We start from the raw sequence: 17248 nt of genomic DNA, 5'->3' as shown, positions 1-17248 counted from the left end.
TGGTACAGTATCAGCACTGTGTAAAGTACAGACTCCCTTGCTTAAACATTTCACTTATTTTTCATAATTTCTTTGTTCCTTCCCCTCTTTTCTCTGATATCTTGTCTGACTCCTTTAAGAATTTGATTAGGTTTAAAAACAAATACACTAATTTTGCTTCAGTGCAAATGAATATAACATGCACAAACACTTCTATATGTGCAAGATTCAATGCATCCATATTTTTGAATGTATTATTTTTTTTTAAAAAAAAAGACACAGAAAGAGAAAGAACAGACATTTTGGAAGATCACTATAACTGGTTTCTCCAGAGGTACATAAGGTATTTGAGTCTGTAGAAAGCATTATGGCTCTCAAACATATAGTTTCTTTCTGCTTAATGAAGAGACTTTAACTACTGGGGTAGTAGATAAATGAAGAGATACTTGAAGCAGCAGGTCAAAAGGAGAATGAACGTTCACTCAGCCTGGGTCGATTAAAATCACATTTCATGGTCTCAAAAAGTAGCTTCACCAGTTCGGTCTTCCCTCGAGCCAGCATAGCTTTGGAAAGTTCAAGCACCTCACTGGTGTGATGCCGACAGACCAGTCGAAGTTCCTGTTGCACTTGCTGGTTTGGATATTTCTCTTCCGCCTTCTTCACCCACAGCTCTACCTCCTTCATTAGCATCTCTATGTTAATCCTCTTCTGAGCAAACAGGCTCAGCAGCAGCTCCATTAAGCACCGGAAGCTCTCTCTATGTGTGGAACCTACATCGTCCAGCTCTATGGCTTGCTTGAAGCACTCCATGGCTTCCAGCGGCTCGTTTTTAATCCAAAGACATTTCCCTTTCAGCACCTGGAGTTCAGGCAAGACATTTCCCAGGTCTAATTCCATGGCTTTAGCAAAGAGCACCAGGGCTTTGTTGAGGGAGTTTTCATCCACAAGGAAAAGCTCCTGCATAGCATCTACTCCCAAGTAGTAATACACCTAGAAATTTTAAAAATGGGAGAAAAATACCCCAAGGTCATACATGTTAAAAAAGCATCATCTTTTTATCAGAAGAATCAAGAAGTCCACAGGATGTGGAAAACAGCAATCGTAAACTTCAGCGCTTGAAGAAATCGTCCCGTCCCCCCACCCCCGCATCTATGATCGATCATGAAATATTTTACAAGGAGGTGCATCCTGGATTGCAAAGTTTTAACAACTTTAGCATCAGATTCTGATCATTCTGCAGAGGTGAAAAATCAGCATGCGGAAAGTTCTGATACATTCCTTCCATTATGGGAAGGACTGTTGCTCCTTTTTTTCTTTTTCTTGTTTCTTTGGTCAACATACCATGAATTTAATACCACTTAGGCCAGGGATCAGCAACTGGCGGCTCCGGAGCCGCATGTGGCTCTTTGGGCCCTCTGCTGTGGCTCCCTGCCAGGTCATCCTACCACTGGCTGGCCTTTCTGCTCGCCCTCCCCTCCCAGTCACTCCTCGCCTGGCCTGAGAAGGTAAGGGCAACAGTGGGGGATGGAGAAGCAGCCAGGGCAGATATAGAGAGATACAGAGAGAGAGGGAGGGGGGGAGAGAGGGAGGTAGGGGAGAGAGATACTGTATGTCAAAAGGATTTTGGGGTTCCCTGTGTTTTTTAACAACTGGTTCTCTGCCCTACTGGCCTGCTGGGTAGGCATGACTAGGGGGGTCATGTGACTGGTGGAACTGAGTGACATCGAGTTGGCCATGCCCACCCAGGTTTTGTGGCTCCCGGTGTTTTCTTTTCTGTAGGAAATGGGTCTAAATGGCTCTTTGAGTATTTAAGGTTGCAGACCCCTGACTTAGGCAGTGGTGGGTTTCAAAAATTTTTACTACCAGTTCTGTGGGTATGGTTTGGTGGGCGTGGCAGGGGAAAGGTACTGTAAAATCTCCATTCCCTCCCCACTGCAGGGGATGGTTACTGCAAAATCCCCATTTCCTCCCGATCAGCTAAGACTCAAGAGGCAGAGAATAAATGGGGGTGGGGGCCAGTCAGAGGTGGTATTTACCGGTTCTCTGAACTACTCAAAATTTCCGCTACCGGTTCTTCAGAACTGATCAGAACCTGCTGAAACCCACCTCTGCACTTAGGAAGCTAGGAAGTTCTTTCTTCTATTCTTTTAGAAGTTTAGGGTTTTTTTCTCAAAAAAAAGAGGGTGTGCTAGATCTTAACACAGATATTTTTGATTGCACTATTTATTTATTTATTTATTTATTTATTTATTTATTTATTTATTTATTTATTATCGGACTTATATGCCGCCCTTTCTCCACAAGGACTCAGAGCAGCTCACAGCAATAAGCAACAAGTCCAAATTAAAATTCAAACAATAAAAGAATCTAAAATTCCCATTAAAACCCCTTCAGTCCAGGCCAGCTATCTTGCACTGCTAGAAGGTATGTCCAAAGGATATGTGGATGACGTTGGTCATCCTTGCCTTGGGCAGACTCTTTAATAGAGAATTTCCCTAAGACAATGCTGCTGCAGAACAGGTTTAATAAGCCAATGCAGAAGCTACTGGGCAGAAAATGAAAAGGACCATGCTACAAAAATAGAAACCAAAAAAAAAAAAAAAAAAAAGTTGGTGATACTGAATCAAATCAGGGGAACGTTATCAAGAAAAGTTCTGGGATGGGGAACTTGTGGAAAACAAGAGATTGGACTTCTATTTGTCAGAAATGGTGTAGGGTCTCCTACTTGGGCAGCAGGTTGGACTAGATAACCTACAAGGTCCCTTCCAACTCTGTTAATCTGATAAAATCAGCAGGCAGCCTGATCTCCCCAGTGTTGGCAAGAGGAAAAACAGCACTTCCTTGCTTCAGTAATCCAAAGTCTCAGAAAGCTGGATTTTCAGAGTACATCTGCCCAAATCTGTCCAAAGTACAAGGATCATACAGATCTTGCTGGATCTCTGTTAAATAAAGAGACTTGGGCCGTGTGGTTAGGCTGGTTAATGTGGTTAGGTTATTCTGATGAGCTGGATTGTGTTCATGGCCTCCAGTGCTGGGTTTGGTTACTTGCAGTTGTGGTTTTAACCCTGGAATGCCACCAAGAGTCACTTTTGGGAGATGGATGCCCTTACTATTATTACTACTGTACTACTACTATTACTAAAAAACCCCTAAACTTTAAGATTCAGCAGCACATAGGAAACAAAAGAGACCTTAAGAGTTTGGGGTAATTTATCTCACTATCTCACTGTCAATCATTTTTTGTAAAACTATTTCTAGATTTTATGTTCTTCTGCCTGGGCTTTCCTAGAATTAATGAAGGTGAGGCACATTTCAGCTATTAACCCTTCTACCAGAATGGGTCACCTAACACCTCCCTTAGGACCAGGGGTGGGTTCTAAATTTTTTTACTACTGGTTCTGTGGGCGTGACTTATTTTGTGGGCGTGGCTTGGTGGGGGGGTAATGTGACTGGGTGGGTGTGGCCAACTTTTTTTTTTAACTTTTAAAAGCATTTTTTCTACAACCTTAAGAGGTTGCAGAAAAAATGCTTTTAAAGGCCTCTGATGATCAGGCAACTCAGCTGGGATCACCAGAGGCTTTTAAAGGCATTTTTTTTCCTACAATCTCTTCAGCCGAAGAGGTTGTAGAAAAAATGCTTTTCAAAGTAAAAAAAAAGCCTCTGATGAGGTGGGCAGGGTAAGCGACCGGCAACCGGGCCGGGGACCGGTTCAGGGGCGGGGCCAGCCAATGTTATTACCAATTCTCCAAACTACTACAAATTTTTACTACTGCTTCTTGCGAACCGGTCCGAACCGGGAGCAACCCACCACTGCTTAGCAGTGTCATGTGCAAATATGTATCTAAACCAGAATTTAACTGGATTGCATGTATATGTACAGTGTATGTGCATGTGCATGTGTATGTGTACATTTATCTCAGGGATGAAATTCATCCGGCTCAGACCAGCTCGGGCGAACTGGTAGGGACGATTTGAATCGGTTTGCCGAACCAGTAAAAACCACCTCTGGTTGGCTCCTCCCACGCCCGCCTGGTTGCCCGCTTTCCCGGTCACCCACCCCTTCCAGTCGCTCGCTCACCCCTTCCAGCCGCTTGACCCGCCCACCCATCCCTGCCCTATAGGGTGAGACTTTTCTCCCTCCATTTACAGCGGAGCTGCTGCTCCCTTTATGGTTCCCCCCGGCCCCCTCCCTCCCAGGGACTACCTTAAAGGGACAGGCTGCAGCAGTTCTGCTGTGAATGGAGGGAGAGAAGTTCGGCTTCTCTCTGCCACAGCATTTACTATGAGCCCTTCTCGTGCTCATATACACATTTTTTCCTACTGGGTTCTGTGGGCGTGACTTGGTGGTGGGGTCATGTGACTGAGTGGGCATGGGCGTGAGTGACATCGAATTGGCCACACCCACTCAGTCACAGGACACCCCCCACCAAGCCACGCCCACAGAACTGGTAGGGAAAAAATTTGAATGTCACCACTGGTCTATGTGTATGTATGTGTACATCTATATGTAGTAGAACTTTTAAATCAACAAACCTATGCTTTAAATATAGTACATTTAGTCTCTGACTAGTTTGGTCTTTTTAATCTGATTTTTTTTTTTCTACTAAAAAAAAGTATGCTGAATTGCTGTTATTTTCTGCTGGTTTTAATTATTGCAAGTTGCATTTTTAAAATTACATTTATTCTGTTTTTCTCAGACTATTTTCTTAGACTATTTTGTGACTGGGGTGTGTGCGTGTGTCTGTGTGAAGAGCAGTCAAAGTGACACGAGCAACATTGAAGCATTTTGATGCAGGGCCTCTTCACTCAGGAAGTGTGTGTGAACGATGTGACATTCTAAGTGCATGTGGATACTGCTATTCTTGATTGGCTGTATCAGTTTAATAAATCCATGAACAGGTATTTTTTTAAAATGGGAGCCAATTGATTTTGAACAAATAAGAACAATTCTTTAGCTCTATACTGTAGTTTGCTGAATAACAACTTTTTATCATCTGATTAGACTTCTAATCTACCATCACCAGACTTTAAGGATAGCCTTTTAAAAGGGATTCCAACATCATTGTTTTCTTTCTGTGCATCTCACCTCTCTTTCCATCAATCCTTCTGCCTGTTTTTGTCAGGAAAAACAAATGGAATAGCTACCCAAAGCCTTTGGTTTAGTACCCAAAGTAGCTTACTATTCTCCATCTGGAAGTTCCTGAAAATAGTGAACTCGGTGAAAATATATGGACAGCATGGATGATTTCACTTACCTGGCCAAGATCAAAGTAAGTTTTCAGGCAGGGATGGACTTTGATGACTTTTTCAAGATCAACTTTGGCCCCCAAAAGGTTGCTCTGGTCTGGCATTTCAGCCAAGCCTATCTTCACACGTTCCACATGCCGTAAATACAGTTTAATCAGCATCTAAAGATAGATGTATAGAGCTCAGTTGATGATTTGGTTTTATCACTGCTAAAACCTTGGGAAGCTGCTGAAAGAGAGAAATTATAACCCATGTGGCTTTCTCTGCTTTTGAGCCTCCTAGAAGGGAGCAGAGAGGTGTGATCTGTCTAAGGGCAGTGCCCCTCCCACTTAAGATGTGTGGACTTCAACTCCCAGAATTTCCCAGCAGCATAAATGGCTCAGGTTCTGGGAGCTGAAGTCCATATTTTAAATTTCCCAAGGTTGAGAAACATTAGCCTAAGGAAAAAGTTGCTAACTAAGACGTTCACTTGGAAAATAAGAGATGGCAAACTACCAAACAACTACTCCAAGGCAGATGTCTATGGAGATTCAAGATTGCCTCTTGAAAAAAGCACCTTTGGGCATACCAAGGCAGGAAGTTTGGGTTGAAAACCTAGGGCTTTCTAGATGAAGAGTTCTGAAACCTTCAGACTTTCAATGTGTTGGTCAAATTGTCTGCTATAGCTCCTTTTAATGTCAATGTCATTGACATTATGTATACAGTTAAATGTATATAGAAATAGCAACAATAGCACTTAGACTTATATAATGCTTTACAATGCTTCACAGCCTCTCTAAGCAGTTTACAGAGTCAGCATATTGCCCCCAACAATTTGGATCCTCATTTTACCCACCTCGGAAGGATGGAAGGCTGAGTCAACCTTGAGCCTGGTGGGATTTGAACTGCCAAATTGCAAGCAGCCAGCAGTCAGCAGAAGTAGCCTGCAGTACTGCACTCTAACCACTGTGCCATCAAGACTCTTACCTTTTTAAAAAATTCTGTTCAATTGTGTCCAATTAGTTTGATGTCATAAAATATTTTTTTTAAAAAAGGCATTGGATCCTTTGGAAATGCTATCATTGGGTAGGACTGCACTGACAAAATAAGCACTAACTTTAATCATCTGTACAAAAATATTCCCAGGTGTTTTGCTATGTGACCAGGTGAATTGTTTTAAGGTGAGCTACTTACCTTAGCACGCATACAATATGCTTGCCAGTTAAGTCCTGGATCAGGGATTACATCCAGAGCCATGTTGCAAACTGCCATTGCCATCTCCAGCTTGCCAAGGAAATGGAAGATTTTTGACAGGCGGTTGAGAACAGGTGGATTATCTCTAGCAACCTCTATTGCCTTAAAATCAAATACATTTTTCTCCATTAATCACCAGTTGTCATGAACAGGGAAAACTATGATCAGTTATATTCACAATTTGGACACAGGTTAAAAGGTGGAGCTCTTTGGCCAGTTGTGTTAGATGGCAAGTGAGTCAAAGAAGGGATTTCTCTACTATGTTAATATTTGTTGTTCCTGTAAAAGCCTGGTTACTCATTTTGACTTAATGTCCAAGAAAGGTGTTGAATTCAGCAATCATTTTCACAATCACCCCCACCTAGATGCTGCATTAGATTACATCTTCCATAATCATCAGCCAGGTGGTTGGGCTGAGAGGGTTCGGAGTCCAAGACATGTAAAGGCCCTCAGCTGTCTGCCAAGACATTTTTAATGCCATTTTGGACATGCCCTCATCTTTAATTCATGGCTGAAAAAAATATACTTGGCCAGTTCTCTAGAAGGAATTGAAGATTTAGCAAAGCAATTGAATAGCAATAGCACTTAGACTTATATACCACTTCACAGTGCTTTACAGTCCACTCTAAGCAGTTTATAGTTTAGATTGCCCCCAAAAATCTGGTTCCTCGTTTTACTGACCTCGGAAGGATGGAAGGCTGAGTCAACCTTGAGCTGGTGAGAATCGAACTTGTGGTAGTCGGCAGAATTAGCCTGTAATTCTGCATTCTAACCACTGTGCCACCACAAAGAAAAGGCATATTCAATTATTTAGACTTGGTTAATGTTTAAAGCTTTAGGAATATTCCTTATATCAGTGAGATAGGATTACAGTAGAATATAAGCAGATGAGCAACATGCCTCCTCTTCCTCCTTTGTAATTGTGAAGCTTGGAAGAAGCTTTCTGCTTCTCTTGCTTGCATACAAAGGAGAAGATGAAACCAATAAAACCATCCTTTCGTTATAGTTCTGAAGTATTTCTTCTGGGAATACCCTCCTTGTTCTAAGTACTCCTTCCTTTGTAAAAAAAAAGGAATGGGATGTAGTATGTGTTGCCTCCACATTTCTGTGTGGACTGAACTTGTCCCCACATAAACGCCTCAAACTTCCTGTCTTAAAAATAAGATTTGAAGTATTGTCAACACCCCTTGGAAAAAACTGCATGAATGCGATCATGATCAAGCAGAATTTCCTGGTCAGCATTCTGCAGACACTCATGCAAATGGCTGAGCTTGTACTATCCAATGCAGCCTGTTGGGAGGCTGAGGTTGCTAGCATAGAGATGGAGGTACCCAGCTCAGGTTAGATTACCAGCGCAACCACAATTCTTTGCGCCTGCTTCCAACTAACCAATCAGCAAGCTGCCGTGCTATGCATTTCCCCTTCCCCTTGCAGTGAAGTTTAGGGGTGTGCATGTGCTCAATTTAGGATTGGGAAGGGTAAACTTTACCCACAGTGTTGAGAGAAGCAATCAACTTTGAATTCCACTTGTAAAAAGGAAGAAAATGGCGAAGGAAGATATAGTGCTAGTTATGTGTTATGCAGTAGGAAGAACATTAAACAAAGAAGCATCTAATATACAGTATTATGAGCCATGGTGGTTAATGAGCCTTGGTGGCGCAGCAGACTAAAACTGCTGTTAAAGTAACACTTAGCTGCCAGCTGCCTGCAATTACTGCGAGTTCAATTCTCACCAGGCTCAAGGTTGACTCAGCCTTCCATCCTTCCGAGGTAGGTAAAATGAAGACCCGGTTTGTGGGGGCAATAACCTGACTTTGTATAAAATAGAACACCGCTTAGGGAGGGCCAAAAAGACCTACTGAGCAGGTATATACAAAAGTATGAAGGCTATTGCTTAATGCATTGTAAGCCGCCCTGAGTCTCCCGAGAAGGGCGGCATATAAATCGAACTAATAAATAAATAAATAAATGGTGGTGCAGTGGTTAGAATGCAGTATTGCAGGCTAACTCTGCCCACTGCCAGCAGTTCGATCCTGACAGAATCAATGTTGACTCAGCCTTCCATTTTTCTGAGGTCGGTAAAATCCCAGATTGTTGGGGGCAATATGTTGACTCTGTAAACCACTTAGAGAGCCGTTAGATAAAAGCACTATGAAGCAGTATATAAGTCTAAGTACTATTGCTATTGCAATATTGTCTTTAAAAAAATGTTGGGAAACTGGGTACCATTCCTGTCTTTGTCTTTTTGTAATGATTAATTATATCAGCCTACCTTTCCAAAGCAATCCAGAGGATCAGTTCCAGCATAACCAGAGTCATTAATGCCCGGGGGAGTAGTTGAGAAAGAATATTTCCTTTCTAGTAGCATCCCAAGATAGCACCAGGCCAAAGCTAGAGAAAAAGTAAGATATACTTCAGAGCAGATCATTCCATTCAAAAATAAAGGGGAAGTTTCTGCTTTATTATTAAACTTAAATTTTTACTTACTAATTGCAGACAGACCCTGGGATGGTATAGGTATAGAAAGGGTTTTCTACATTCTAGCTAAGATGGTTTAGTCCCGGTTAATATCTGAATGGGGAACCATCAGGGAAATATAGACCTGTAGGCTAAACTGAAATTGAAAAGATATCTTGGAGGATAACTCCAAACTACTTATGTAATGCTGCCAAGATAGAGACTTAATAGACAGGGATATGTCTATCAAGTCACCAAAACTTGAGTTCACTCATGGGAGACATGCATTAGAGCATTCTTCTTTTCTTCACTGCTTCTGAACATCTAAAGTTGATGGAAAGTAGAGATCAGCGAAAATTTTTTGCAGCTCACATTATTTAAATAATTGCAATAAGTAAATGCCCACATACAGTACTTACATATTCATCGTTCTGTTTATATCTCTCTGCATTTCTAAAAAAAATTCATTTGTGTGCCTGCATATATTATTTTAATCAATAGACTCCGGGATCGTTTTTTTTTTCCAAATGAAAATACCCTGGGAATAACAATAAAAATGCTAGAAATGTACAGAATGCTCTTTCAGATCCATGACATTACCGAGACTAAAGCATCTGAGTATCCAGAACTGATTGCAATCAACCTGGGGGGTAACCCTTCTGATAACGTGTGTGAATTAAGGACAAATTTCCTAACAGTGAGAACAATTAAGTAGTGGAACAGCTTGCCATCAGAAGTTGTGGTTGCTTCATGCTGGAAGTTTTTAAGAAGAGACTGGACAGCTACTTGTCTGAAATGGTATAGGGTCTCCTGCTTGAAAAGGGGGTTCGATTAGAAGGTTTCCTTTCAGCTCTGTTCTAATTGTTTGATTGATTGAAATTGAGCTAGTAAGAGAATGGAATTGTGTACGTATATTTGTATATGTGTGCATTTGGGTGTTGTAGGAAATGAGCCATATTGGTCCATGGCAACAACCAATCTGTTTTCCCTAACAGATTAACAGAGTTGGAAAGGACCTTATAGGTCATCTAGTCCAACCCCCCGCTCAAGCAGGAGACCCTACACCATTTCTGACAAATGGCAGTCCAATCTTTTCTTGAAAGTCTCAAGTGTTGAAGCTCCCACAACTTCCGAAGGCAAGCTGTTCCATTGGCTGATTGTTCTCGCTGCCAGAAAATTCCTCCTCATTTCTAGATTGAATCTCTCCTTGGTCAGTTTCCATCCATTATTCCTTGTCTGGCCTTCAGGTGCTTTGGAAAACAGCCTGACCCCCTCCTCTCTGTGGCAACCCCTCAAGTATTGGAAGACAACTATCATGTCTCCCCTGGTCCTTCTCTTCTCTAGACTAGCCATGCCCAGTTCATGTAACTGTTCTTCATATGTTTTAGTCTCCAGTCCCCTAATCATCCTGGTTGCTCTCCTCTGCACTTTTTCTAGAGTCTCAACATCTTTTTTATAGTGTGGTGACCAAAACTGGATGCAGTACTCTAGGTGTGGTCTTACTAGCGTTTTATAGAGTGGTATTAGTACCTCACTTGATCTTGATTGTATCCCTCTGTTAATTCAATTTAGGATTGCATTGTCTTTTTTAACTGCCATTGCACACTGCTGGCTCATATTTAGCTGATTTATTTAGCCCTCTCCCTAATTAATTAATTAATTTATTTATTTAGCTCATATTTAGCCCTCTCTTCTCCTTCTCTATCCCAATTCAAAAACCTACATCAGTTGAGACACTCTATGGATATGATCAAGTGATTTGCAGCACACAAGCTTATGCTCTGTCAAATTGTCAATCAGAAAAGATGCTACCAGATTTTTGAGTGCGTATATGTGTGTGCAAGCAAATACATGCATTCTGGCAACGGTATCCCAATGTTTTGACCTGGCCTGATCCTTGCTGTAGCCTTTGCAGGCTAATGATAAATGAACCATTTCTCCTACCTCTGTAGTGTAGATTAGATGACTTCAGTACTTGTTGAAGCAAAACCAGAGTTCTGTTGAAAGCCGTCAGTCTCTTCTTCTCATCCTCACCTTTGTTCATCCACACCCCATCTAGTCTGAAGCAAAAAGAGGAACTAATATCATTCATACATACAGATGTGTACATGCAGGATTTGCTGGACTGATTGGCAACACATTTAAAAAAAATCCTATAAAATTAATTTTTAAAAAAAGTCAATCAAATGTTGGAAATACTTCTTTGAATTCCATTCTTTCCACCCGCTTCTAACTGTGATATTCTAGAGCAGTGGTTCTCAACCTGTGGGTCGCGATCCCTTTGGGGGGTCGAACGACCCTTTCACAGGGGTCGCCTAAGACCATCGGAAAATATTTTCCATGGTTTTAGGAATAATTTTATGGTTGGGGGTCACCACAACATGAGGAACTGTATTAAAGGGTCACACCATTAGGAAGGTTGAGAACCACTGTTCTAGAGGGAGGGTGATATGGTCCAGAGGAAACTTATGATATCATTGTGAGTTAGCCACTTCCGTTAGCTTTTGATTCATACTTTTAATTTGATAATGGGAGATTTCCAAATTATTCCAGAGAAGTAAGTTGGTATAAAGTAATCAGATATGGAAAGTTTTCAGATAACCACCTTGCCTCATTCAAATCATTATTTTCACCCCCTCATCACCACTTTGCCATGGAAGCCAGTTGTGTGCTTGGTCTGATCTGGATATAGAGATTGATTGTGTGTGTTCTGGGATCAAATTAGCCATAGTAATTTTCCAACAAAAAGCACTGCTTTAATGTATTTCCTAACCTTCAAGAAGTCTCAGACATTTTGTTGTTTCTACTAGTACATCTAGAGCTGTGATGGCAAACCTATGGCACGTGTGCCACAGGTGGCACGTGGAGCCATATCGATGGGCATGCGAGCGTTGCCCTAGTTCAACTCAGGCGCTCATGTGCGCCCCAGTCAGCTGGTTTTCGGGCCTTCCAGGCCTACCGAAAGTCGGCAAACTGGCTATTTCTGGCTTCGAGAAGGCCTCTGGGGGGGTTGGGGAAGGCCGTTTTCGACCTCCCCAGGTGCCTAGAAAGGCTCTGGAGCCTGAGGAGAGCAAAAAACGGGCCTACTGGGCCCACTGGGCCATCATATGCCAAAAGCGGGGGGAGCGCAGGGGTGTGGGTTGCATGCGCATGTGCAGGGAGGGATGGCAGGGCACATTGAATTATGGGTGTGAGCACGTATGTGACTCTCCCTCCGTGTTCCGCCCGCTTTTGGCACGCGACAGCAAAAAGGTTTGCCATCACTGATCTAGGGAATTACTTTCACAGTAGTTACTAAATACTGATTCAAACCACACAGCATATATTTTAACTAATATCACATTTCATCCAGGTATTCATTATATGGACAAACACAACTGAGCCCAAAATTTCTGTCATTGAGACAGATGTTAAGTGAGTTTTGCCCCATTTTACAACCTTCCTAGCCACAGTGGTTAAGTGAAGCACTGCACTTGCACTTGTAAAGTGAATCTGGCTTCTCCATTGCCTTTGCTCATCAGAAAGCTGCAAAACGTGATCACATGACCACATGACACTGCAACTGTCATAAATACATGCCAGTTGCCAAGCATCCGAATTTTTATCACATCACCACAGGGATAGTGCAACAGTTTTAAGTATGAAAAACGTTCATAGGTAACTTTTTTTTTTAGTAACTCTGAACAGTCACTAAAAGAATGGTTCCAAGTTGAGGACTACAACTGTTTGTGTTCTAGCTTTCAGTGGAACAAGAAGCTTCTGCCACTTTGTCCCAAAATGTTCTCCTTCTGTTTTTAATTTTGATATCCTTTCTTTGAGGAGACAAGTGATGGTGAATTTTCATTCTGGACTTCTTCCCGTGTCTCACCTGATGTGCAGAGTGGCCATGGCAAAGTACCAGCTCCGTTTCTCCTCTAAAGGGATCTGAAATTGGGAGGAAGGGAGGAAGGGAGTGGGAAGGACAAAAGAATCTGATTAGGCACTGGGGACTGAGTAATCGCATTCCCCCAGTACCAGTCATAGAACATTATTTCATGAAATTAAAGATTGTAGTTGCTAGCCCTGTTCTTGCTCCGATCCACAAACCACATAACACAAAATCTAAAATCCTTTACATTTGATGTAATAAATTCAATTCTAAAAATTAAAAGCAAAACCAGATCATCAGCTCTATTAAATGTTGAACAGTAATGATTTGTCCTGTCCTGCTAATCTACTGAGAGAGGAGACTGGCATTAAAAAATATTAGTGTATATATTTAACGGAATTATAGGAGCAACATTAAAAAAAAAAATGCAGGTAGGAATTAAATGCTGCAATAAAAATCAAAACACCATTTAGAGACAGAGAAAAAACAGAAACAAAACTTGAACAGTTTTATACCATACGCAAAGGCAGATCCTTTCTTGTGGCTGAATATTCTCATGCATATACATAGTTAACAAATTCAGTAAAATCAGTCAGATGAGTTATCTTCATTGAAAAAACATCCTTTTCTTGGAAACTATGCCAGTTTATGCAAATACATCATCTTTAATAAATAAAGTAATTGGTAATTGATTATAAATCATAGAGTTACTTCACTAACATTATTTTATATAGATAATAGTTCAAAAGATCACAAATACAGCAGATCAAAAAAATAATTTTCATATTGCAGAAAGCTCAGGATAAAAAACAATATTTTTACTGTATATGTCTATAAGCCAACCACTTTAAAATATATTTATAAAGGTTGTTTTGATGCCATTCTGTCTGTTTTCTCCACTGCCTAAGAACTTTGGATCCTGCACAATGATATAAAATTAAACATAGACCATCCCTTTAGTGTAAATATTGTGCTATAACAAATAGTTACAATTTAGCTTCCTGTCTTGTGTTGTGGCCTTTAGTGGTTGGGGGAATAAACTGAGCATTAAGAAGGAAATAACTTTGGAACAGCCTTAAATCAAGAAAATAAGAGTAACAACAATAACAAACAAAAAACTGCCTATACCATGTCCTTGGGAAGGTCTTGACAGGTGGAGAAAAATTCCACATCAAATCTGAAACATTTTGCTGACTGTGTGACCAACCACAATAATAATATACCACAAAACCTCAACATCTGCCTATCCCAGATGTTGGCAAGTGGATAAAAATGCCAAATCCAGTCTAAACATCTATCTGGCTGTGTAATTAACCACAACAATGAAGATCCTAATTAGAAAACTGAAAGTTAATACTGTTTGGGATGGATCAGGGCTGTTCAGAAATACCCTTGACATTCAACTTCAAATGTTTTAACCTATTAACCTAAACCCTTCCTGCCCTGATTATTTCTGGATATTTCTTATAGCCATAAGAAAAATGGCTATAAAATGCTTCAGCCAACCATGAAGCTATTAGTTACAGAGTCCCAAGGCTTATTTATTTACTCTGTTTAACTCCTCTACGATCAAAATTTGCTACAACATAATGTAACCATGATTTGATGATTAAATTATTGTAGACTGTGCAGAACACACTTTATAAGCTACTGCTTTATAAGCCACAATGGCTAGGTTCTCATAGTATGCTCAGCCATCAGAATAGCTCTGTACCTTGCACAGAAGAACAGATAAAATTAAGATTCTGCCAAAAAACCCTTTTCACATTATTACACATTGGCACTGCCATTTTCATTTCCTCATGCAGGACAAGGAGCTTGGTGAACATGACAGTTCAGGGCAAAATCCTGGCTCAAAGGAAAAGCATGGCTTAAAATGGAAAAAGCTTAAATATTTTATTTAATGTAGTAAGCATAATTGTAGATCTACCGCCTGCCTAATAACTTGCACTTTCACCCAAAGAAGGCAATAGCTTAGTGCTTTGTCTTGATGCTGGTGAAAGGTCATCTTACAAGACCAGCCTTTTCCCTAACATGGTGACCTTCACGTGTTGATCTCTTGCAGCATAGCCAATATTCATGGTGTCTAGGGATATTGACACAGCCCAACATATTTAAAGAAATTACCCTGAAGAAGTCTATTAGGAATTTTCTCCTGATACCACGTCATCCCAGTCACAGAATGCTTAAGAATCCACTTTGTCTCCTGCAAAATTCCCCCCACTCTTAGCTCCCAGTGTTTGGCACCTGCGTGGGTTTTGTTCAGTATGCAGGTAGTCCTTGATTTACAATTGAGCCCAAAGTTCCTGTTGCAAAGTGAGACATACATTAAGTGAGTTTTGCCCCGTTTTACAACCCTTTTTTGCCACCGATGCTAAGTGAATCATCGCAGTTGTTCAGTAACACTGTGGTTAAATGAAGCCAGCTTCCCCATTGACTCTGCTTGACAGAAGGTCGCAAAAGGGGATCGCATGACGTCATAAATATGAGTCAGTTGTCAAGTGTCTGGATGTAAATTACATAAACCACGAGGATGCTGCAAAAGTTGTAAGTGTGAAAAATGGTTGTAACATAAGTCACTTTTTTCAGTCCCTTGTAACTTTGAACGGTCAAAATGTAAGTCGAGGACTACCTGTATGTGATAGAACTCCAGTCTCCCACTAAATACAAATGATACAAAGATACACGATAACTTATTTACCTGCTTTCCATAAGCCAGAGCCTTGCTGTAGAGAGTGAGACCGACAGTCAGTTTCTCCATCTTCTCCTCTTCGTTTGTTAGCCTGATATCAAAGGCATAAGCATAGCCCTGTTCGGCCAGGCAACGGGCTGCTCTGTCCTGGGGATTTCCCTGCACCTTGTCTTCTGAATCCAAACCCATTAAATTGGAGAGATGCTCAGTGCACTCAGCCTCTTCCTGCTCCTGGTTCAACCTGTCATAAATGTAGGCCAGGTTGGCCCAAGCGTTTAAGTTCTCAGGCTGTTCTTGAGTGATATGCAGAAAAATCTCTTTGGCTTGCTCCACTTCCTCCAGGTAGAAGGAAAATACCCCGAGAAGGTTTTGAATGGCATATTGCTGTGAGCCAGTTTCAAACTCCAACTCGTAGAGTAGACTTTCTCGCTTCAACTTCAAGTCTCTCCCTTGGAAGCTGATTGGTGCAGAAGTTTCAAAATTTAAATTCATATCTAGATGAAAGTGACCAGGAATGTAGTCCATCTCATCAATAAGAGTGTCAATGTCCACGGTGGTTTCTTCCATTTTCCCTGCCGGAAAGACTCCTGACCAGTTCAGGAGTCTTCAATCAGCAGCTTTCCAGGATTACCTCGCTTTCTCTCCGTCTTTCAAGTTTGTTTACCTTTCTGAATTCTCCACCTCTTTTTTTTTTTTACCAGTATTTCTGGTTTAGCTGCTGATTCACATGATGCCTGCAAAAGGAGGAGCCGGATTAAATGCCTCTTCTTCTTCCTTAGTCAGCTTGCTGCTTCATATTCATCATTTGGTCAGTGAATCACCCAAAGTAGAAATCAGTTCCAGTGGTCAATAATCAGCAAGACACGGTAAAGGAGAGCATGGAAATCAGGCATTCTGAATAAACCATAGTTATATATAAAATGGTTAATAGTTCAAGCTACAATCTGAAACACTATTATGGATTTCATAATCAGTTGCCCGGAGAGATCTTTCTCCATATCATCTATCTGGGATCTCCATGCATTATGATGAGTTTGGAGCCTGAGAATCACCTTGGCTGGGAGCACACTTCAAAACATAGAGGGTGGGGCCAGACAAAAACTAAACTTCATTTCATTTACATTTAAAATTAAATGAATAGATACAACAGTCCATATATGAATAATAAAATTAACATAATGTAATTAATAATTTTGTGCTTCAGCTCCATTAAGTACCATAATTTAGAAAAATATTCAAGAGACTGGAAACTTTGAAGTCATATGTGATTTGAAGTTTCCAGTTTGTCTATAGCTATGTTCCAGAATAGGGAATCTCCAAACTTGGCAACTTTAAGACTTATGGATTTCAACTCCCAGAATCCCCCAGCCAGTCATGCTGGCTGACGAATTCTGGGAATTGAAATCCATGTGTCTTAAAGTTGTCAAGTTTGAAGACTCTTGTTCCAGAACATAGATTCTGGAACAAAGACAGAGCAGTCTATAATTTAAGATGAATAATGCAACAGGGCAGGAAAGTTAGAATATTTTGGACATATGATGCAACACTCAGAAAAATACGGCATACTTCACTTAATCCTCCAAGGAAAGATTGAAGGCAAATGATGTCCAGGCAGAAGAAGAACATCATGGCTTCAAAATCTAAGGGACTGGTTTGGACAAAACTCAGCAGCATTTTTTTGTGTTGCTATTGATAAAAATAGGATCGCCAACATGATCGCCAATGTCCGATGATGGATATGGCACAAGAAGAAGAAGAAGAGGAGGGCAGGT

At 40.9% G+C, this 17248-nt stretch overlaps 1 protein-coding gene across 1 annotated transcript; it reads right to left on the bottom strand.

The window, feature by feature from the left end:
• Positions 1–438: 438 nt before the first annotated feature.
• TTC22 (tetratricopeptide repeat domain 22) lies at positions 439–16043 on the bottom strand. Its single transcript, XM_070939520.1, has 7 exons — positions 15486–16043; positions 12785–12840; positions 10861–10976; positions 8732–8850; positions 6400–6561; positions 5235–5387; positions 439–969 (listed from the first exon to the last, which is right to left on the bottom strand). Exons 1-7 carry the CDS (start codon positions 16041–16043, stop codon positions 439–441), a joined length of 1695 nt encoding a protein of 564 aa, XP_070795621.1.
• Positions 16044–17248: the final 1205 nt, after the last annotated feature.

This window comes from Pituophis catenifer, unplaced genomic scaffold (assembly GCF_029215685.1).
Source record: "Pituophis catenifer annectens isolate HBS135680 unplaced genomic scaffold, rPitCat1.0.hap2 SCAF_3, whole genome shotgun sequence".
NCBI lineage: Eukaryota > Metazoa > Chordata > Lepidosauria > Squamata > Colubridae > Pituophis > Pituophis catenifer.
Note: the sequence above shows the minus strand (reverse complement) of the source record. Positions and strands in the feature narration are given on the sequence as shown.

Bases quoted from the DNA above. Each gene is read 5' to 3' on its own strand.
- TTC22 (XM_070939520.1), bottom strand. From the start codon at position 16,043: ATGGAAGAAACCACCGTGGACATTGACACTCTTATTGATGAGATGGAC. The intron at 12,841-15,485 runs GTAAATAAGTTA...TCCCAATTTCAG, and splicing joins CTCTGGCTTATGGAAAGCAG to ATCCCTTTAGAGGAGAAACG. The intron at 8,851-10,860 runs GTAGGAGAAATG...CTTTTTCTCTAG, and splicing joins ATCTAATCTACACTACAGAG to CTTTGGCCTGGTGCTATCTT.